Genomic DNA, 23,113 nt, shown 5'->3' with positions numbered 1-23,113 from the left:
TGTGTGTGTGTGTGAGAGAGAGAGAGAGAGAGAGAGAGAGAGAGAGAGAGAGAGTGCGCACCTCCTCCGATATCAGTGTGAGGTGAGGATGCACGGCGCATAGAGGCTGCTGCTGCTGCTCAGTGAGGAGAGAGAGGATACCGCTGAAGAAGAAGCAGAAGCAGAAGCAGAAGAAGAAGGAGGAGGAGGAGGAGGAGGAGGAGAAGGAGCGGAAAAGTCCAAGACGCAGAGCGCTTGTGCACACACACGCACCCCGGGTCTGCCTCTGCAAAGTGCTGTTTCACCCCTGTTTCGTCGTTTCTGCACCCTGTGGGAGCTCCTTCTTCTTCTTCTTCTTCCTTTTTTTTTTTTTTTTTTTTTTGGAGAGCACCTGCACGGAGGCGCTAAGGTTGTTGTTTTTTTGTTGTTTTTTTTTTAAATTCCCTTCACATTCCTGAGGATTGCAGCTTCCCGAGACGCAGCTCGTTTTGTCGAGGGGGAAAAAAAAAACAAAGAAAGGTAAGAAAAAGAGAAAGAGAGCGGGGATGTTTGCTTCCACACACGCATGCTTTTATGAAACCATCCGGTCAGTGTGTGACATCTCAAGTGACCGGGTGGCTGGAGGCGCTCAGCCAGCTGCTGGAGGAGGAAGTGTGTGTGTGTGTGTGTGTGTGTGTGTGTGTGTGTGTGTGTGTGTGTGTGTGTGTGTTTACTGGTTATGACATTTAAAAAAAAAAGAAAATAAGAAAATGCACTTTAGACGGAGCATGCACATTGTTGAATTTTAAAGGAGTTATCTCCAACACTGCCATCATTCTAACGTGTGCATATTTAAGTGTGAGTGTTTCCTGCGGAGCAAATCAACGCCTTCACCTCTCGCACGATCACAGACAGACTCGCACACAAATCGCTCCAGTCCGGGATATCTTAAATTATTTACAGGTCAAAAGCTTTTAATATTGGTCTATATTTACGAGGCGTGTAGGTGGTGGTGGGGGTGCATGCATAAATCATCAACTCACCAACTAACCTTGTTAACATGGCTCCTCTCAGGAGATCCTGTCTTCATGAGAACTTTATGCTTTTTGCAGCCATCCTCCCTTTCACAGGTGAAGTGACACCATTAGTAGAAATCAAAAGAGGGGAGGAGGGTGCCTGCTGTTGACTGATGCAATTGTGGAGGCAGATCTGAACACTTGAACAGGTGTTTGTGAAATCTATTATGTAAATCAGAGTCTGAACCACATGTGCTGAACAACTGCCAAAAAAAATCACATCTTCTGTTGGTTGGTTGGTTTGTCACCTGGGCATGACATCAAACGACACAGACACACCTACAGAAAGCTTGGCTGTGTGTGTGTGTGTGTGTGTGATTCATCTTGACATTAAAGTGCCTCATGCCTCTGTTGTTTTTTTGTAAACTACTTACCGAAATGAAAAATGACACGGGGAAAAAAGAAATAGCGGCCAAATGAAGCCAAAAAAAAAAAAACCACACACAAAAAAAAAATGAGTGATCGCCCCCGGAGCCAAACATCCTGCGAAGTCTCACATTGATGAGCGGGCCCCTTGCTCTGTAAACAAACGCCGGCATGTACAAATCACGGTGACGGAGCGAGGAGAACACTTTGGGTCACCTTGACAAACGAGCTGTATTGTCTGAGAATATGAAAAGCCCCTGCAGCTCAATAAAGCCCGCTCTGTTTCCCATTCAGCGCCCCAGTCTGGAGGAGTCCAAGTCTTTTCTTCTTTGGCCTTGTTAGAGCGCTCGCCACCAGCTGTGTGTCACCGCCATAAAGCTTCAAGAGGTTAACCAGGCAACGTCACGCCATAGAGAAATGTGTGTGAGAGATAAGAGAGAGAAGTGGAGCCTGTCGGGATGAGGAGCAGGAGCAGGAGGAGGAGCAGGAGGAGGAGGAGGGAGAATAGTGAGGAACGAGGCTAAGAGACACAGCTGAAAGTTTACAGCATGCATTTTTCATCCTGTCCGGATGTGTGTCTGGGAAAAAAAGAAAAAAAAAAAAAGGGCAACCATGAGCATACAGTAGTGTGCATGTTTGTGTGTTTGTTGTGTGCATGTAGATGAACGCAGTCGCACAGAGCAGAGGGATCAGAGAGCGGTGTTGTGGGGAAGAACAAGGTCTAATTCTAAAATAGAGTAGCAGCTCGGTTCAGCTGCCTCGCTGTCTGTTGCCGCACACTCTGCACTCAATCAGCCTCAGTATTGTTTATCACGTCTGGCTCGGAGCCGTCTGCAATCCGAGGAGTCACTTTGCACCGGCAGAAGACGGGAGAGGAGAAAACGCGAGAGGCTTTCAGACAGATGACCGACCGTGGAGGCGGTGATACCATGAGCCGATTGATCGGATAGTCAATCGGCAGAGAACGTGTCGTTGTTTTCTCGTTGTAATCGTGAAGTTATCGGATTGTAAACCGATAGTCTTCAGGTTCTGTTGAACAAATCGAGCAATTAAATGAGGATTTTCAACGGTTTTAGAGCATTTTACACACCAGACAGCGAGAGAAACAATCAGATGCAGATGTCGTCAGCATACAAAGGAACGTTCCTCTGTGTCGCTTCCTAATTGTGAAGATTTCTGAGAGCAAACTGATTTTCTTCAGGTTCTACTGAACAAATCAAGCAATTAAATGAGGTTTTCAATAATTTAAGAGCATTTTATTAAACACACCCAACCAGTTAAATGAGGAAAATGACACAAAACTGGCATAACATGTCAAACATGCCCTTTTGATTTGATAGTTTACTGATTATTTTCAGGTTTTGTTGGACAAGTCATGTAATTCAATGAGGTTTTTCACAATTTTAGAGACCAAACCAGTCAAATTAGTAAAATAATCTGCAGATATGTAGATTAATCGATCGACAAACATCACCTTGTCATTCTTTGTTATGCATCTTATTTGACAGTAAATCTAATGACTTTTAGGTTTGGTTAATCAAATCAAGCAACATGATGAGGATTTTACATTCTAAGAGTCATTTTACAACTAATGTGAAGGTTTTCTTTTTTACTTTTCTTTAGTTTTGGTTAGACAAGACAAAGCAATGATAAAACTTTTCAGAGTTTTAGAGCATTTACACAGAAGACCAAACTTCAAATCAGATAAACGACTAAAATAATCTGCAGATTTGTCAATTCTGGAGATTGGCCAGAGAATTCATTAGCAACCGTTTTGATATTTATCAGGGTAATTGTCGAGCAAAGATGGAGAAACATTTGCTGGCAGCTTCTCAAACGTGACGCTTTTTTTTTTTTTTGACATTTTACAGACTGAGAAAATAATCTGCAGATCAATCGATGATGAAGAATGAAGCCCTGGAGCACTGTGGGGCTGTAATTCTTCCGAATGAGATGAAATGAAGGAGATAATTTTTGCCCCGCTGGTCATAAATGAGCAGATTATTCTCCAGTTTTTCTGCTATGAATGGATTTCATACTGTCAGTCCTGCTGATGGTGTACTTTCTGTAGGAGCCAGAGGTAATTCTCAGTCAGGGTTTTGATAATATTCTCTGTGGTACCAAAGTGCCCACTCATATATGTCGCTTATGTGATTATGGGATCTATTCCACACTAATACGGCGCTAATAGCTAACAGAATAGCGTCATTTAAATGCAAATGGTACCGGCGCTCGCTTATGGCCGACGACCAAGATCAGCTTCGTCTGTGAGTCGGCTGCAGGCTCGCCGTTCTTTATGGTTCTGTGCCATGACTTGGTTTGGACCTGGGTCTGTTTGAACGATGCAGCAGATGCATTAGACTTCTTTTTTGTTCATAAGCAGCAGATGTAAATGTGAACAAGACTTAGAAAACATAAGTGGGAATTTTATGACCTCTGTGAACTTTGCGCTCCGTTCACAGCCAGAAGGGGGAAAAAAAAAGGGGGGGGGGGCTTTCAGACTAACAAGGACCTCGCAGTGACTGGAGCTCAAACGGACCCACGTTTTCAGCACTGGACAGCTCCCAAATCTCAGAGCCCGGTGAGCCAACCACACACATTTGTCAAACAGAAAGAAAAAAAAATAAGAAATCAGAGAGCAGTTGTGTTTTGAGCTGCTGGATGTGGAGGTGACGTCGAAATGTCTCTCCCCGGAATATTGAAAACCCCTCTCAGCGCCGAGTGAGCCCCCCCAGTGCAGCTACCCCCCCCCCCAAAAAAAACCCCAAAAGGGATTGGACAAACCGATCCATCAATCAACTTCAGTGTTTAGCCTGGGAGGGACTAAACAGCCCACCAGGCCAATCGTTACGAGCGTAGATGAGACCACAGCTGAACGGCTCAGCCACACAAAGAGAAAGGTCCCTCTCTTTGTCTTTGGCCAGGGGGCTCTCCTCGAAGGTAGAGACCGGTGGGAGACAAATATCACTGAGGCTTCACGAGGAGAAGAAGAAGCCGTTCAAGGCCGCGCACCAAAGTTTCATCAGCATCTGCCACCGAGAGATTAGAATGATTAGTCTCTCTCAGATTGCCGTTGTGTTACTTTTGATGATGGTGTCATTAATGTTTCACATATGTGCAATCAGCATTTCTGTCTTGTTAACAGCTGATGCGAGAATCAGGAGATTTGGCATCGGTCATTAACACTTGAAGGACAGACACGGTGCCTTTTTTTTTTTTTTTCCCTCCCTCTCCCTCACTTAGTTGATATTCCACAGACTCAGCACATCATTAAAGATGAGAAATTCTTGGATGGAGTCCCGACAGCATGTCTGTGTTTATATCCGTTGCTACATTTCACTCGTTTTCTCTCTGACCACCTCTCCCTGTGGATGAAAATGTGGTTGTTCTGTGGTGGCCCATGTGTGTGTGTGTGTGTGTGTGTGTGTAGCCACAGACTAATATACTCAAGATGATAGCTGCTTCTCGTGCACCTGATCCTTTATTGACTCTGTGAACCTTCCCCTCTGACCTCTGGTGTCTTTTAGTCACAGCCGGTTGTGGCTACTTAGCTATATATATAAATCTGACCTCTGACTCTAAAATCATTATACTCTTCAATACTGTTGTATACTTAAACAAATATTCGACCTCCAATACATTTGAACCTCATACTCCTCAATGGATCTGATTCATTAGAGCTGCAACACTGATTGGTTGTTGACTATTGGATTAATTGCCTGTTTTCATAATAAATTAATCGGCTTGAGTGATTCTCAAGATAAAGAAAGCCAATATTCTCTGATTCCAGGTTCTTTAATGTGATTATTCTCTAGTTTTTTGATTGATTGATTGATTGATTGATTGATCTGTTGATTTGTTTTTGAATAATTGGTTAGTTGTTGGATGTATAAGAAGTCAGAAAATGAAAAACCCAAAGATATTCAGTTTAGTGTCATAAAAAAAACAAACCGGAAATAATCCCCTTCAAGAGGCCAATTTTGACATTTGTTTCTTAAGAAATAACTCTAAATGATCAATCAATTGTCGTAATAGTTGATGATGAATTTCATAGTGAACAACTTATTGATTAATCAAAGCAGCTTAACTAAACTGTCAACCTTTGGGTTCGGACCTTTTGGGTTTTAGACATTTTTTGGGGGGTGACGGTGCTGAATTATAACGTGAGCCAACATTTCAGCATTGATAACATTTTAGCATCTTTCAGCTTTGTTTTGATTTCCAAGCCCACGACTTCACTGTTTTGGTTCAGCCAGCAGGCCGTTGTCTTTTCCAGTGAAAAGGCTCTGAAGACCTACTCTATTCTACCTTTCCAGCACCAGACGACAGAGAGAGAAAGTTAGCGACTAGCAGCCTCACTAACGACTAACATAGCTGAGTGTTTAGGAGTGAAGCAGCCTCATATTTCCCTCAGGAATTGTTGGAGTCCAGAAACAGAGCTCAAAGCGCACTGAATATTAGATTTATATTTGCCAGGTGGCCGGAAACATGATTACAAATGAATGCTAATGTTTCTCTGCGTCTGCTGGATGTGTAAATTAGCTACCATTTGTGAGCACACTGATGATAACATGCAGGTTTAAAATGGATGGATTTGAACATTCCTGCACGAAATTTCAGAACAATGAATATGATTAGATAAAAAGAAAAAGTACTCAAAAGTAGGAAATGCTTCATCAGAATTATGATATTTTAAGTAATAAGTAAGAATTCTGGGACATTATATAACATTGTTTGGTTAAATAACTCAAAATAGTAATATCTCAAAAGTTTGTGTTACAAACTTTCCAAAGTGTTTTAGTCTTTTAACACATTTTCTTTTTCACTGGCAGAAGTGGAGCACCTTAGAGCCATCAGGACAAAATCCCTCCAAGGACACCTACGTCCAGATTCCTCTCACTATTTACAGATTTCTAGAATTTTTACACAAAATGAATCAGAATGGATTTTGTCCCTGAAGTCCCTCAAGTAAAAATGAGAACATCTGTCCTCTCCCAGTAAAAGGTTCAGGGGGGAAACAAATCAATTTGGTGTTGGTGTGATTTGATCCCCTTTTTTGATGCATTACAGAAATGAGCGATGATTGATTCCGCCGCTTGGCACTCTCTGGTTTCTCTTTCCTCTAAAAGCTGCCACGCTACTCCGTTAATCAAATGAACGCAGATCGATTTCTTCGTCCGAATCGCGGTTGAATGGCGTATTCCGAATCGTACAGTCGGGCGTACACCTCGTGCTCGTGAACGTACACGGCAAAAAACACGGCGGGAACGACGGTGCCAGAGAGAAGCTGAGCGTGACGAGGTGGGGAGAGAAAATGAGCATATCTGTGCTCATCTGCTGCAGGTCTGTCGAGTGCAGCTTCACAGCTCGACAGGAAGTTGGAAAACAGATGGATGTTACAAGAGCTGTCAATCTCTCACAGGTATGCACAAATTGGTGATGCATGCATTAAACATGGCAGCATATTTCCACTCGGGGGGGCTTGTTCAGTACTGAATAATTACAAATAAATACAGAGAAGTTCGAGCTACCTATAAACTACTTAGTGGTGCTCCAAACTCAAGTGTCTTTTTTCCACCTAGCTTGTCCATCATCGGATCCTTTCAGAGTGATCTAAATTGCCTCCTCTCTGCATTTTGCAGCACACAGATCCAGCCAAATCCCGGCTTGGCTCCTCCTGAAGGCCTTATCGAGCCGGTTTAAATAACCTCTGTCCCCGTGCCCAGCGAGATCAATGGTGTCAGTGTGAGAGGAAGGAGTGTGTAATCTTGAATCGGACGGACCACCAGCTTTTTTTTTTTTTCTCCAGAGAGAGCGCCTCTCTCCATCCCAATCCAGGGCCAGAGCTGCATGAGTCATTAGTTGCTTTGAGTGTGATTAGTCACCACACAGACACAAAGGGTGCATGTGTGTTAGTGTGATGCACAAAGAGAAGGAAGTGAATACCTGATAAAGCCTGTGTTTTTTAATTTGTAGAGCAATAAATGCCCATGTGCTCTTTTATGGCATCGAATCAGCACTGCAAGATACTACCACTGTGCATTCTTCCTTCTTCACAATTCATTCATATAACATGCTCTTGTGTGACCACACAGGAGATCGAATTTCAGCCACAAATCTATTCAGGGAGGCTTCAGCCTTTTTCCCCGCAAACAGCAAATTAAAAGAATTACAGAGCATCCAGCGCGGCTCCTCTGAAGAGCTTTCATCACAGCGGTGTAGTATTGTCACGATGCTGATAAAATGACCTTCCTTTCATTCCTCTTCCTTCATCTTCTTCCTCTCCCAGCTCACCACTTTGTCTGTCACTCATCTGGAGCTGTTATTCTGCTGTTCACCGCGCCGGCTCTCTGGAGGTAATAGTTTTTGTGAGACATGATTAAAGAAAAAATGGAAAGCGAGGAATCACCTTCTCGTGTCAGGTCCCACTGGGGTGGAAACAAGATTGACAGTTTGACTCTTTACTGTAAAACTGGCTCTGTTTCCATCCCGATCTAATTGTACAGATTTATCTGAAGTCTTCTCCTGTTATGTTATATTTTTAGGCTATAATTCTGCTGCTTATTCTTGTCATCATGCTGTTGCCCATGAAAGGTTTTGTGACTTCTTGTAAAATGCAAAATAAACTCTTGGATGGTTCCACGGTTAGAAACTAAATTCCCTGAGGGACAGAAGCTCGAGCTCTTCTCTGTTGGGTGGAGAACAATATTCTGTATGATGCCAAGCAGAAAAATAACATCATGATTTTCATATATTACTATAAAAAGCCCAAATATTGCATAGACACGAGATCCTGAGAGTTTTGGACTCACCAAAGCTGAAGGCACAAAGCAAAATTATGAAAGATGGATTGACCGTGATGTCGAAAATGTTAGCATGCTGGGCTAACTAGCTTACCTACCGCTTACAGTAAACAATGAGTAAATACATCATGAGAAACTAACTAACTGCATTATTTTGTGGGGTTAAATGTTTCAGGACAGACATATTAAATGTGTCAAAATCAAAATGCTAGCCCGCTATTTCAGAGTTTAGGCTAACATTCGCAGCCCTGTTCTGCATTGTTCACACAACTCCAGCTATAAATTTGTGATGAATGAACGAATGAATGAGATTGCACCACATTTCCCAAATCCAGACAAAACATATGGAATGAAAATACAAACAACAAAACATAAATTAGCTAAAACACTGCATTGTGTTTCTATAGTTGGTTTCCAAACAGCATTATTTTATAATAAATGTCATATGTAATGCTGTTCTATAGTGCTCAGGCTAACTAGCTGTAACCTGTAATATGCTAGAATTTGCTGCTCATTTATTCCTGTTTGTTTGTTTGTTTGTTTGTTTGTTTGTTTGGATTCAGATGGTTTCCTACGAAATGTAGCCTTATCACGCAAAATTATCATAACGTGTTTAAACTGCAGGCATCAAAGGCGTTGGAGCGTTTTCATATAAATGAGTCTGATGGAAACATTAAGAAGTCAGCTGGAGAATGAGTTTCCCCCAAGTGTTTAATAGCTAGCAAGCTATAAAGTTAGCTGATAAAAGTCGTTATCAGCAGGTCGAATCGACAGCTGCCTGTTAAAAGTGAGAATCCGATTTTGTCTCCTTCTGTCTGAAATCCAGGACCAAATTCTTTCAAAATTATCCTGATTTTTAAGTATCCGCCTCCGTTATCTTTGCAAACATGCGTAATGTGGGTCAAGTGAAATCTACTTGTTGTCTAACAGAGATGCCAGCTGCAGGCGTGTGCGTGTGTGTTTCAGTGCGTGTAGCCTATATGTTTGTGTAAACGCTTTGTGTTCATCAGGCAGAAGGAGGTGAGATTCACTGACCTACCTTGTGCAGCGGCTGGGGTTTGATGTGGGGCTTTACAGTAGCTGTGCTATATTATAGAGTGTGTGTGTGTTTGTGTGTGTGTGTGTGTGTGTGTGTGTGTGTGTGTGTGTGTGTGCCTGTGTGTATCAACATGGGACCCAACCTGGCCTGATTAAGTAAACCTTTGCGGTCTGTGAACACTCACTCACACACCCACTTACTCACACACACACACACACACACACACACACACACACACACACATTTATGTTTCCATCTCTTCTGGGGACACTATATAAATATAAATATAAACTTACATTCATTATGTACCTGAACCATAAGCACTACTAACCCTTTCCCTTCCCTTAAACTTAAACTGACATATCTGTGGGGACATACATATCTTATGAGGACCAGCATCAGGTCCTCATAAGATATGTAGGCCCCCGCAGTGTGTTTGTATTTAAAAAACTGAGCTAAACCTTTGTGTTGCTTGTCAAAAGCCTTCCCAGTAACATTTTATGATTGTCATTATGGGGGCTTTAGTTATATGGGTCCCTACAAAGTAAATGCATAAACAGATTATAGTTCCCACAATGTAAGTAATACATACACACACATACACACACACACACATAAAGTAGCATGATGGTGGCATTGGTGGCATAAAGCTGAACTCATGCTGTCATGCTGAGCTCCCAGACATGATTTATCCTTTACCCTGAACAGCAGCTGACGTGACATCTTTTTCATCTTTTTCATGTTTTTCCTTCAAGCAATTTTCCCACCGACTGCAGAACTGAAGGAGATTTGGGTCGAGGGGCCCGTCTTGCCTGCGTCACGATGATCATGAGGCCAGTTGGTCTCCTGCTTCAACAGATTGACAGCTTAGTGCTGAGCTGTAATGTAGGTCTGCCAGCCTCGTCTGTTAGCTCTCTTTGGATCTCTGTCACTCCGCTCGCCGGCTCTCACAATGACCTAAGAATGCGTCCTATTCAGACAACATCGTGAAAATGTGTCGGACGGACATCGGCATTGAAGTCCACTGAAGCATTTTAGAGACTTCTGGCTCTTTTCTCTTCAGGACACAACTGTGCCTGTGAAAGCAAAGAGGGTCGATTTAGAGGGAGGCGTTCATGACATCTGATGTCTCCTCCCTAACAAAAGGTGGGACTGGTTAGTATGCAGCTGGTGTTGATTGGATGGCCGGAGCACTGTATGTTGTAAATCCTGCCTGGTAAATCTTTGAAAGGTGGCTGTCTATAGGCACACAGTGTTGTATGTTGTGTAGCATTCATAGAGATGTCCACAGGCTGCACTCTGTATTCTGCTGCTGCGGATAGTGGCTGTTGGGCCCCTGCCAGTCCCAGGCCCTCCAATACAACACTCTCTAATGCTCTCCGCTTACAAGACTGGGCAAACTCCTCGGTGTCATGACCCTCTCCAAGCCTTAAGAAATCTCTTGTCACCCACCCAGCTAGCTCCACCGATGCCTCCAACATGCAAAGAGTCCCAACGGCTCGACCCCAATCTGTCACAGCCCATCACAGGGTCCTAACCCACCTTTAGAGATGGGATTCCTCAAAGTGTGTGGCACAGCAGGGTCTCACCCCCACCAGAATCCACTTTCTCAAGAGTCCAGAGGCCAACTCGGTTCCCCAGCATTAAGAAAAAAAAAAAAAGAAGAAGAAAAAAAAAAACCTGCTCAACAAATTGTTGTTTAATGACAGTATAGTTTGGCAGGTGTCACTGAGAGCTTTTCCTATCTGAGAGGAATGTTTTTCTTCGCCTCACACGCTCCAGTTTGAAGGTTTAACCGAGCGTTCACATGGTCGGAGAAGAGAGCGACCATTATTCCCATAATTTATAAAGGGTTTAACTGGTGTTGCATAATCTTCTTTCTGAGAATCAGGGATGCTGTTGGCATGAGTCGCTGTTACCTTGGTGTATGCAAAGAGGTCTTTTGCTTTCCTGGATAAATTATTTACTTTATATAACTGCAGTCTGGGCAGTCCAAACATGCCGGGCTAATTTCTGTCTGAACTATTTCAAATGCTTTAGGAGCGAGCGTCTGGTGGGGATGCCGGTGTATGAAAAAGCTCAGGAGAACATGAATAATTTAGCGTTATTCACGTTTCTTAACTCACCTTATAATCAAATCAAATACGTGTTTTTGCGCCAAATGGCACAATCTCCCCCTTCATCTCCATTTCGTACCAGTACAGGGCAATAAAGCTCTGTTTCAGCCGACTCTCCATCGAGCTGAGAAGCTTCAGGCCCGGCGCCAAATCCTCTGGCAAAGTCAGCAGCTCATTTCTGATGTGTGGTAGGATTTCCTCTATGTTGTGCAGTAAGAATGCACCAGAGTTACTTCTTCACTGCAGTACACGACAAGTTTCCTTCCCTTAGATTTAGACTTTGTGTGTCTGAAGGTCCGGTTTTTAACCAGGTATGAGACAGGTTCTGGATAAACGGTGTCGGTATTGGTTATATCAGAAGTTGTAGCTCGGTTGATTGATTGGCTTTTGTTGGAGAATTATAAATCAGTGTGGACAAAAAAGGCATCTGCTAAATGGAAAGCATTCAATAGAAGCTCCTGTCTGGGTCTAAAAGTGCCCTTACAGAGGCAGTATTGTTTATTTATTATCACATTATAATGCCAATAAATAAAATGGTTATTATCGTTGGCTGTCCTTGTCTGTGACACTGTGTGCATGACACTAAATCACCTCATTTGCCCGAGATTGTCTTTTCAAGGATTCGCTTTCAAGGCCATTTGAGGGCATTTGGTGTATTTTTTCGGTGGCCGCTGTGCAGGGAAGTCATGGCAACAACATTTTATGATGGAAAAACAGAAGAAAATATGAATCTTTTGCCTGATTGATTATCATTGTGACGGTCAGCTTTAGTTTTTGTGTCGGTAAGATTTCATGCTGCTGCTTTCACGCCTGTGATTTCTTCACAGATGCCAGTTAGCTCAACCTGTGAAAGCTGCTTTGATGGCAGACAGCTCGTCATGATGAGTGATATGTATTCAGATGTGTGTGTGTGTGTGTGAACATCGCCAACAGACTTAAAGAAGGGAAGTACTAACTTACAGTTTCACTTCCATCAGATGTCAGATCTATAGCTCCAATTTTTAGCTTTCAGTAACCAGAAAACACAGCTTTGTTTTTGTTACGACAGTTGTGGATTTAAGTTTAGTTTAATTAGCTTTGAAAAAGGTTTTATAAACTCGAACAGCTGTGGAGCTTTTTTTTCTTTTTTTTTTCCACAGGAGCGAGCTGCACTTCATCTATTGAAACATGGAAATCACTGAACTGTTTCTCCTGATTGTAAATGTGACCCGCATTTATGTCGCACTTTTATCCGGAGTGCAGCTCAATTTGCCTCTGATTCAGCTATTCACACACGCTCTCTCACATCAATGTCAGCGAGTTATAACATGGAGGCTTCGTTTCATCCTAATGGACAACATCTCTTAGATCTGATTCAAGACAAAACCTATGCTGCTGTCACAGATTCATTTATTTTAGTTTGTCTTCACAGGGACAAAGCATTTTAATGCTCTGGGAGACAACTGCATGCACAGATGTGTCATCTTATTGCGTGAGTGTTGATGAAGAAGTGCTTCATGGTGATAATATACGGGTGAAGGTGGAGCAGCACAGTCTCACGCCGAAACTTGTAATAACACTTGTTGATCCACTGGAGGATTCTGTCAGTATCGTGTTTTAACTCGCAGAAGCGTGAAAGTACAGGTGTGCATGAGGATGCACTGCTGAGCGTCGTGTAAAGAGTGAGAACAGGGAGGAGGTCCAGACAGATGGAGATCATCATATATCATAATCAATGTTGCTCCAGGACCGTCACTGACGCTGACCAATCAAATGTTTTTAATGTCACGGTGTAGCGACTCAGAGGAAAATACCTGCACATGGGAGGAGTGACATGTTAAACGTTTCGGAGAGGGTGAATTTAACTCAAACAGTGTTTTCCTAAACCTAACGGACAGTGACAGAAATGGAAAGCAATGACCGAACAGTATAATAACGTGTTCCAATCAGGAAATGAGCCCCAGTCTCCTGAATGAGAGGCCTATACTTAACACAATGAGCCACAGCCGCTTGCTCCAGATGCTATTTTGGTTGGTGTTTTGTGAGTTGAAACAATGGTCCCAGAACAACAATGGCTGCGATGTTCTAGGAACAACACCAACACGGCGAGATGCAGACATACTGATCTTAATCCTGTCCGCTGCATATTACCAACCAGTTATCGGCAAACACAGAGGTCATGTGATGATATATGCACCGTGCCCGTCTACATGTCAGTGATTTGAGGTTGTATCTTTTTTCTGAGATCGGCTGTATCAACGTTTAGAAGTGATGAGAGAGAAAGCTCGATACGCAAAGCACTGTCACTGTAAATTGATCTGAATGAGCTGCGAATGTGTATTTATGCCTGTTACATGTGCAGAAAGGAGGCGAAAAAAAACATAAACTATACTGATCGTCCATCTGCTGAAGAAAAGCATTTTACCTCTGAAAGTTAATGCCAAACGGAGCCTCGAACATCATATCCAGGAGGTAATGTCGGTTATTACGTTTGAAATGGATACTTTGCTTATCCTGTGCGAAGGCGGCACGCGAAACACAAACGTGAGCTGGTAAATCACAATCACATGTGGTCAGATACTTGCTAGTTTGTAAAAAAACAGAGATTGTAACGTCTGGATGTGTCTTGTATTCTTGTGTATAAAATCTACGACATGTGAAAATGTTTTTCTGCATATACAACTGTGATTCATACAGGTATTTTTCCCTTGAATTTCTTGCCCTACTTACATCTGACTCTGTTTTCTTTCTTCTTCTTCTTCTTCTTCTTCTTCTTCTTCTTCTTCTTCTCTCTGCAGGTCCAGGATGTTGCTCGCTCCGTGTGCAGCTGGGCGACAGGTCCTCTTCGCTCTGATGCTGCTGCTCTATTTAGGCTTGGGTGAGTTGTGTGTCGCCCACCTCCGGTCTTTGTTTCCTTTAACGACTGCATCTCTCTGTGGTGCAGAAATGTCTGATCTTACGAAAGAAACAGTCAATGTTACAGATAACATCGGGGCACAAGTGGGCTCAGTAAAATGAAAAAAGAGAAGGACTGAAGGATTAAAGGAAAGAAGAGAACGAGAGTATCTGGACTAGAAATACAGAGTTGTTAGAAATCAGTTCCCGGATTAATATTTCTATAGACCTAAACACCCCAGACAAGCTTGTGCTAATTTGAGTGTTGTAGGTGAGAGCTGACATGCTGAGGATGTTTGCAGACATGCTCAGTGGGATTGAGCTGGAACACCTCCAAACCCATTTATGCAAGTTTAGTCAACCATCTGTTCCATTACAACTACGCATAAAATTCACAATTATGAAACAAAAAAGACAAAATGTCTCAGAGCCGCGGGTCTCTGGTGGATAGTATCGCAGGTTTGAAGTCCCACATGCAGCCCGCCGCTGACTGCCTGTAGTAAAGATAAGTTCTCCTCTCCTTAATTACTTTCTCCTGCAATTGGCATGCATGATGGCGGCTGGTCAGCCTGGATTTTCATTAAAAAAGAGCAACTGCATTGCTAATTTCCAAAATTTAAGCACGTTCTGACAGCAGAGAGGTAAAAATTCTCATTCAGTCGTGTTTTTGTCTGTTTTTTGTGGCACCATCAAGGGTCCAAAACCAAACAAAAGGATCTGCAGATGGCGGAAGACAAAGCAACGCTCTTGAGATTTAAGTTGTTTTAAAAGCTGTTAAAACATTTTTTCCTGCAATTATTTCAGTTTTGACTTGTAATTTCCAAGTTCCCCAGTACAAAGATGCCCCCAAGCAGCCCTGTAGCTGTTCCCCCTGTTCCCAGTCTCTGTGCTATGCTAAGCTAACTGCAGCTTCTTATATAAAGCAAAAACAGGAGAGTGGTATTTATGTTTTCCCTCATCTGACTCTCTGCTGGAAAGTGAAGCATTTCATTTCTGAAAATGTCAAACTCTGCTATATTTATTCAAATGCGGACTGCTGAAATGTGATGAGTAAAAAGCGCCTTGACTGAACCTGTGCATGGTGTTTTCTGCCTCTCACCTAAAGCATGCTGGGATAGAAATCTAACACAGATTTTTAAAGTTTGAATATGTTAGAATTGGCCACCCACCAAATTGATACTCAAAACAAATAGAGGCTACATGTCACATGAGTAACCTCTAACTTCTGCTAACGTAGCTAGCTCAGATAGCCGTGCAGCTAGTGGTCCAGTGTGGGAGCGAAGTGCCCCGGGGGAGTTTTGATGTTTAGACGGCTAACCAAAGAGATTTGGACCAGGACAGGTTGGAGCTAGCTACTTAGCATGCTAACTTCAATATATATATCTCTGCAACACAAAACGTAGACGTCACAAAGTCAAAACTGTTCAACATTTTTACTAAAATTATTTTGGTTTGGACCGGAAACGTTTTAACTAAACGTCAGACAGGTAGATGTTTCTGGAGGTTTGAATCGTTTGCAGGAGGAACGCTGTAGATTACCAAAGACAGAAACATTTGTTTCAACTGAGCAAACCTCTGAGGGAGACTGTGAGCAGTGGACATTCATGCTCAGCATTTTAATTTCACTCCAGTTTATCACGTGTAGTCGGTTTATTATTGCTAGCGTGTCAGTTAATATATGTTTGTGGGCGCCAATAATTAAAAAAAAAAAACCGTCATGATGAAACTATATTTGGCAGAAAATGATCACATTGAATGAGCCGGCACAGTCTGCACGTTCAGAGATATTAATACGAAACCTTCCTCGCAGTTCATCTGCGATCCAAGCAGCACACTGGACTCTGGAGGAGGACTGACAAGAATACGATGGCATCTGTTAATGATAGATAGTGTCCTTTCATGTCACTTCCAGCTCCCTCTTTTTCTCTTTCTAGGCTGTTTTTCTTTTGTCCCATCTGTCACCGCCATGCTACTGGGTACACTTGTCATCCAAAGTCTCTCAATCTCCTCCCTCCGGTTTGTTCAACTCCATCTTTCCTCCATGGTTTTACCTCTTTATCCCTCCCTAGTTCCAGCTCCCTGTCTTGTCCTGGCTCTCCTGCTTATTTTTTTTTTTTCCCCTAGTATTTGTGATTCTGTGATTACGTCTGATTTTTGGTGGGGGGGGGGGGGGGAGACGGAGGCGTTCTTCAGCACTGAGAGATGCTCTCGGGGGGGGTTCAGCTTGTGAAAGGCATCCAATCTAAATGCAGATGGAAAATCTTTCAATTCCACCATGTGCAGTATTCCAAATAAGGCCTTATTTTTCTCTTGTTATGCTCATTTAGTTCTCTACAAACTGCTGCCTTTGACTAACAGGGAAAAATCTGAGCGGAGAGGAGGGGAAAAGAAAACAAATGCAAAAATCCCCAAGCAAATTTGTTTTGGGCTTATTAAAGCTTTGCAATTATGTCTTGTCGTGGTTCTGTTTGAAACTTACGGGCCTTGTTACTCCTTGATTCAGTGAGCAGCAACCGCGACTTCCTACGGATTATTTATGAGCTTATGGTAGTTTGTATACTCAGTTGTCGTCGCTCTATATGCAAATAAGTGACATTTCAATGCAACGTTATGTAAGAATTTGTATTTTGTTTGTTGTTTTTGGATCGCAATTCAGTTTTTCCACCACTGTTGCAAATATGGACAGTTGAACACATGTTATGATAATATAACTACATAAATTAGCAACTGCAACAACTTAGCCGTACAGTAGCCAGCTGATAGTCCAACAGCAAGAATTCCACGTTGGCGTCTGTCTTTCAGCCTTTTATATTGCGAAGCTCTCAGCAACAATCTGAAGCCGATCCTAATTTCACTCCACTCCAGCCCTTTGCTCAGTCACGCTCTCTTTTTCTTGATTTAGCATTCTCTATCAGCATCTTCTTCTGTCTTTATGCCTTAGTCATGATGTCCCCAGAGGCTGCAACGCCCATTTCTGTTGCCTGTTCGCTCGGCTCGATATATCTGGCGCCCATTCCTGCACCGTCCTCCTCCAGCATTTACTGCTCGGGGCCCTAAATCCTACTGAACCTGGCGGTCCAAACCTCCTGTGCTAGCTGTGTAAACTTGAGTCATCTAGCTCCGAGCTAGCCAGCTAAAAGCGGCATCCCTAAGCAGCAGCTAATTTTGCTTGTTGCTAAAGAAACCGCTATCTGTTCATCAGAAAACTCCGTACATCACGGACCGTTGAGGCAGAGCAGCGAGACGACATGGGAGGGACACCAAGACAACATTTTCTTCAGTAAAATATGATCCAGTTTCACGGTTACAGTTGTTGGTGGTGTGTGACTTGAGTGCCTTGAAGCGCTGTGCACTTCTTTCTGAAGACTGTACGCGCTCGTCCAAGTTATACGTTTAAAAAAAAAACAGGCATTCTGAGTGCAGAGTGGGAAATGACAGGGACACCATTCTGCCAATTAAAAGTTAGCAAATCCTCAAAAAAACGAGTTAACAAGGTTGATTTAAAGAAATCAACTTGTTTCAGGAAAACAAATCTTAAAAATAAGAACATCACCAGTAGTCTTGCTCGGTGCGTTAGGTGAACAGAGGATGAGGCCACATCGGTTGGTCGGAAAAGATAATGCCTGTACAGGTGATCCTGTTGTCATGGTTACGTTGAACCTGCATGTCATGGCAACCAGACAGAGCGAACTGCTGATGTCAAATCTGCACAAACATGAATCCAACTCTTGTCTGTGACATCGCCTGTACGCCGAAACACGTCTCCTCTGTTGAATAACTTCAAACTGACGAGGTTGCGAGGCAGCCGGAGACAAAGAGTAAAACAAAGGGCAGGAGTGACAGGAATGTGTAGAAACTTGAATAATTTAGTCGGAGGCTGCGAGCTGCTCTGTGATGACTGATGTGTGTTTGTCTTCTCACGCCTGTTTAAGTTGTATATAATTGAGTGTGAGTGCCTGGTCTCCCCTTAATGTGTTTTCCCTTTTCATCAGAGACTTACAGTCACTCATGGATTAAATCACCTGACTTGTCAAACCTCATCTCACTCTTCTCTCGCACGGCTTCGTCTGAACAGCGTCAGTGTCTTAGCCGACAATTTCACAACAATCACATATGATTTCACCCAACAGCTCTTGCAGCAAACTCTTCCTTCCCTCTGGATGCAGGTTTAGATCATCCAGGCTCATTTGATAAAGCAGCCATACAGTCAAGAAAGTGTGTAGGTCAAGAAATAAATCTCACGGAAGCTACTCTTCTGTCTGCGACCGACTAAGATTACATGTTGTATATCCAAGCATCAGGCCTTGACTCGGTGCACCGCGCATATTTATGTTTCATTACAAAAGCAAAGTCTCTCGCTTTATGATTTGTCGGGTTGGACGTCATTCGCCGCTCACTGACTTCAGCACTGGAAACTGTTTTATCTACAAACCAAAAACTCACATGTACCCTGGTTTTTGACAGATTGAGGGGAAAACTTCACATAATGCAGCCCGGTCATTGAATGATTTGCAAAGAGATCTAACAGTCAGACACATTTTGAAGCTACTGATGAATTTAAGGGCATCATCATCAGAAAAGTGATGAAGGTCACACTTTTTAATTTTTCTCTCTGGGGGCCACTGTGTTTGAATAACTCTTCTGTCGATCCGTGTTTGTATCTCTTGTTGTGTGATCCCTGCAATTAAGCGGTTCCCATACCTCCTGTTCGTGTTTGCATAACTCCACTGTCAGGTTTTATTAATAAAGCTAGAAATCTGTCTATCTTTGGTGGAATGATAAAAGTCGTTCTGTGGATGTTTGAGTGTGAAATCACTAATGAATCCCTGAGGTCTTTTTAGGAGAGGCAACTTTACAGCCTACACTTTCCATATAACTCCTCTGCTGCTCACTGTAGGTTACCGCACAACATTTTTCTCGAGTTACTCACGTCCGTCCAAAAATATTCATCTGCTGATTCCTTGTTTTCTTCCCCTGTGAGCGAAAAAATGTCCTCCAACCTATTTAATTGCATGATCTAATTACGTCCTCTCCCGTTGTTCGTCCTCTCCGCTGTAGGTGCAGCCTCCTCCATCGTGAACATGCGTAGGATCACCCATCCTACGGTACAGCAAGCGCTGGCAGGCAAAGCCGTCCTCCCGTGCGTCTTCACCCTCCAGACCAGCTCCTCCGGCGAGCCTCCTCACCTCCTGTGGACTCGTATCAGGCCCGGTCAGGGCGCTCCTCAGGAGGAGACCGTGCTTTCTGCTAAAGGTGAAACAAAAGACGTGACGATCCCGTTTGGCTGTTGATTTAACACGTGCATTATTTAACATTTGTACCTCGAGAATACAATTAAAGGTGCACTAATTCATATTTTCACATTAGCTCTGCAAATGACTTGAGTGTGTGTATGAAAGAAGCTGTTATCACCCGACTCCGCAGCTCTCATCATCTCAGAGTTTTTAATGATTTAATCTGAAGGCCCGGAGAACTTAACAAGCTGACTACAGCAGCTTGTGGAATTAAAATGAGATAAACTGTCTTAGCAGAGGGTTTTTTTTTTTCTTTCACTGGGCTTGTAAACGCTCCAAACCTCCCTGAGAGGAAGGAGTTTTAGCAAAGTCAAGGCCACGTAAAAGAATTCATCCATCGGGGGGCCTCTTGGTGCGTTTCAGTTCATTGGTTTGGTTTGAAGGCCCAGAAGTTTACGACTGTTTTGGTTCCGTCTCACTGCTCACGTCAGCCTCGTTTTCAGATGCAACGGGCGACTGTACGCTGGCTTTTGTAAACATAGGCCAGTTTATTGGAGTCAGTGTGCAGTCCATTACTTTAAACTGAGCCACTCAAACTAAATCAAATTACTGATCAAAGTTCCTGAAAACCTGGGTTGTATCTTTTTCTTCCAACATCAGACGTTATTGACTAAACAAACACCACTTATCTACTCCATCAGAACATTTGATTGACTGACAGTGGCCTGGAAATAGAAGCAAACAAACCATGAATGTCAGATTTTCCTTGTCAAATTACATCGTTGCGTAACATCCACAAATCTGTCATGGGAAGTGACCAAACCACTAAAAGTAAGAGGCCGATTGACAAAATATGATTTCCGAGACTTTACCCCCCGACCTGTTTGCCGACTTCATCTATTCATCAGTTTTATTTAACCTCGAGTCACCGCCGAGGGAACACTCTGATTTACAGCGATGTCATGATGCAAAACAAGGCTCGCAAACAAAACAGCCAGCAGCTAAAAAAACAGCAGAGGTGGAAGTAACTGATTCCTTGAGCATTAATCTTAATCTAACACATTGTACTTTTACTCAAGTATTATGTCAGTAGCCGTAGTTTTACTTGTAACTGAGTAATGTTTCAGTAGTGCAGCTGTACTCGTACTTCACTGTGGCTCCAAAATTGCGGTCCTGCGTCACACAGAGCATCGTGAGGTTCAAAGATGGCCGCTGTCAGATGTTCAGAATGACCATCTCACAATGCGACTACGGTTTCATCCTACATTTACTGACCAACCAACAGGAATGCAGCAAGAAGTGACAAATAAATGCTGCGACATCATAAGCTCGGTTCTTCTTAACCAGGTGCTTTCATTGTGCACTCTACATGCATCAACTTTAATACTTTACCCCAGTTTATTAGTTCAATTTATCAGTGTTTTCACAGTGTGACTCGCAGTAAACTGATGAAGATGCCATGAAGCATTCTGCATATTATTCCATGTACGTCAGAGAATTACATTTTTTTTTTTTTCATTCAGCTCTGATTTATCGACTGTGAAGCAACAGCCTCGTCTGTGAGCTGGTCCCCAGATGATTTTTTTTTTTTTTTTTTTTTTTTTTCCCGAGTTGCGAGTTAAAAGGGATGAAACAGAAGGTGGAAGCATCTGTATTAAAGCTTTATAGATGAAGAAAAACCCAAAGCTGCTCCCGCCTCACAGCCAATCCAGTAATCTAAAGCCAGCAGGATGCCAAACAGACACTTTTAATGAAGAAACCTCTCTCTCTGTGCCAAAGGTGATGTAATCAAGGTGAATAAGGCTTTCAGCGGCCGCGTCATGCTGCCAGGATACGCTGCCAACCCTCTGAATGCTACCATGGAGATCTCCAGTCTCCGCACCAACGACTCAGGCTCTTACCACTGTCAGGTTGTCTGGGGTAACGACTATGAGAGAGACACTGTGCCCCTGGTGGTCTCCGGTAAGTTCAGCAGCCGCTGTCGTGAGAAATGTTTTAATGCCACAACTCCCGGAAGGAAACATTTAAACAAGCAGAAACTGAAGAGAGCGAGCGGCAGCGACACGAGGAGACTTTAAAAGTTCTTCTTCTACCTTAATTGATTTGGGGTTTTATTGCGTTGCAGGCTTGTTGTGGGAAACGCAAGATAGATGCTTGCAGCTTCCAAACAGGAGACCTGCCAAGCCCTTTACAGCTCTTTTATTTAATTAAACATTAATAATATTGTTTCACCCTATCAGTGTCATAATGACTGACTTAATTCATTGTAGCTTGCTGCTCTCTGTTCATGTCGCTGTCGTTATCTAGTCTGCCACTTGAATGTTGTGTAATTCTTTTAATTAAGCAGTTTGGACTGAATACCAATGATGCTTTTTTTTCTGTGTTCACTGGTGAGATTTAGGGCGTAGGTCAAGATTGATCTGTTTGTGGCCACAATGTCATGTTTATTGATTACATCCCGCTGATTTATTGATTTTAAACCTGTCGGTGTAGGTGTGGTGTTTCACTATCAGACTCCCAGCGCCCGCTACGCGCTCTCATTTACCGACGCCCAGCGGGCCTGCCAGGAAAACTCGGCTCAGATGGCGACACCGGCCCAGCTGTGGGCTGCGTACTATGACGGCTTTGCCAGCTGTGCAGCCGGCTGGTTGGATGATCAGACTGTCCGGTGAGGAGACGTTCAATGACTTCCTTCTGCTTGTCACAGGCTTGTAGTGTCGCTCACTAGTGTGCAGCTGAGTCCTGTTTTAAAACATTAGATTTGTTATCAATTAATCTGCAGATTATTTACCTGGTTAATTGATCTGGGATTGGATTGACCAAAGTGCCTTGGCCAAAAAACCCAAAGATAGGTGAAATGATTTGCTTTAATTTTGATAATTTAAGTTTGGTTTTAGGCAGGTTTGCTTAAAGGAATAGTTCAACATTCTCAGGAATTGACAAGAATTAAATGAGTAGATTGATACTCTCATGTCTGTATGGTTAAGTTCTTGTACAGCTTAAACAAATGAGTAAGAGATTTAGAGGTGCTGGTCGGAGCCAAGCTAGCTGCTAATTCTTTTGTTCTTCTTCGTTAGCTTAGCTGCAGAAGTTTAGCCTGGGTTCATATCGACTGTACAAACACGACACTGGTGTCTCAGTGAGGCCAGAGATTAAGTCTATTTCTCAAAATGTCTGCAACAATTAAGCAATTATCATAATTACCAATCATCCCATCCTCTAATAATGTATTTTGAAGACTGCTATCTTTGTTATTCAACCTGCTAATTTTCTAATATGAGCCCATTTGCTTTGTTTTCTGTACTGTTTGTTCCCTTGTCTTGGATCATCTGCCGTCTCAATTAATATTCAGTTCTGTTCTTCTGTTTTGTCACCTCATCCACTTCAGATTCATGTTCTTCTTTTTTTCCCTGCCATTGTTTTCTTTTCCTCATAATTGTATTTTAATTTATTCTAATCCATCGCCCTTTAAAAAGGAGAATGCAAACAAGACTTTATTCATAAATGACATTTAAAGTGTTAATGAACATAAAACGCTGCCGTGTGTCAGCAGAGATAATGTTCACAGAGTGAAACTTCCACCTGACATTGCTGCTTGTGTCCTGTGATTATTAAAAATGAGGTTCATTCCCAATATGACTCCCAC

At 42.8% G+C, this 23,113-nt stretch overlaps 1 protein-coding gene across 1 annotated transcript in view; it reads left to right on the top strand.

Annotated features, from left to right (window-relative positions):
* The first annotated feature begins 58 nt into the window (after positions 1-58).
* The window catches only part of LOC119011222 (neurocan core protein-like), a 47,942-nt gene continuing 24,887 nt past the window's right edge, over positions 59-23,113 (top strand). The window contains exons 1-5 of the mRNA XM_037084167.1: positions 59-498; positions 14,137-14,216; positions 19,292-19,486; positions 21,247-21,429; positions 21,961-22,135. Coding sequence (XP_036940062.1) covers positions 14,144-14,216; positions 19,292-19,486; positions 21,247-21,429; positions 21,961-22,135 — 626 coding nt within the window. The 5' untranslated portion in view covers positions 59-498; positions 14,137-14,143. The remainder of the gene's footprint in view (positions 499-14,136; positions 14,217-19,291; positions 19,487-21,246; positions 21,430-21,960; positions 22,136-23,113) is intronic.

This window comes from Acanthopagrus latus, chromosome 21, assembly GCF_904848185.1.
Source record: "Acanthopagrus latus isolate v.2019 chromosome 21, fAcaLat1.1, whole genome shotgun sequence".
Classification (NCBI taxonomy): domain Eukaryota; kingdom Metazoa; phylum Chordata; class Actinopteri; order Spariformes; family Sparidae; genus Acanthopagrus; species Acanthopagrus latus.
This window is presented reverse-complemented; position numbering and strand designations above follow the sequence as displayed.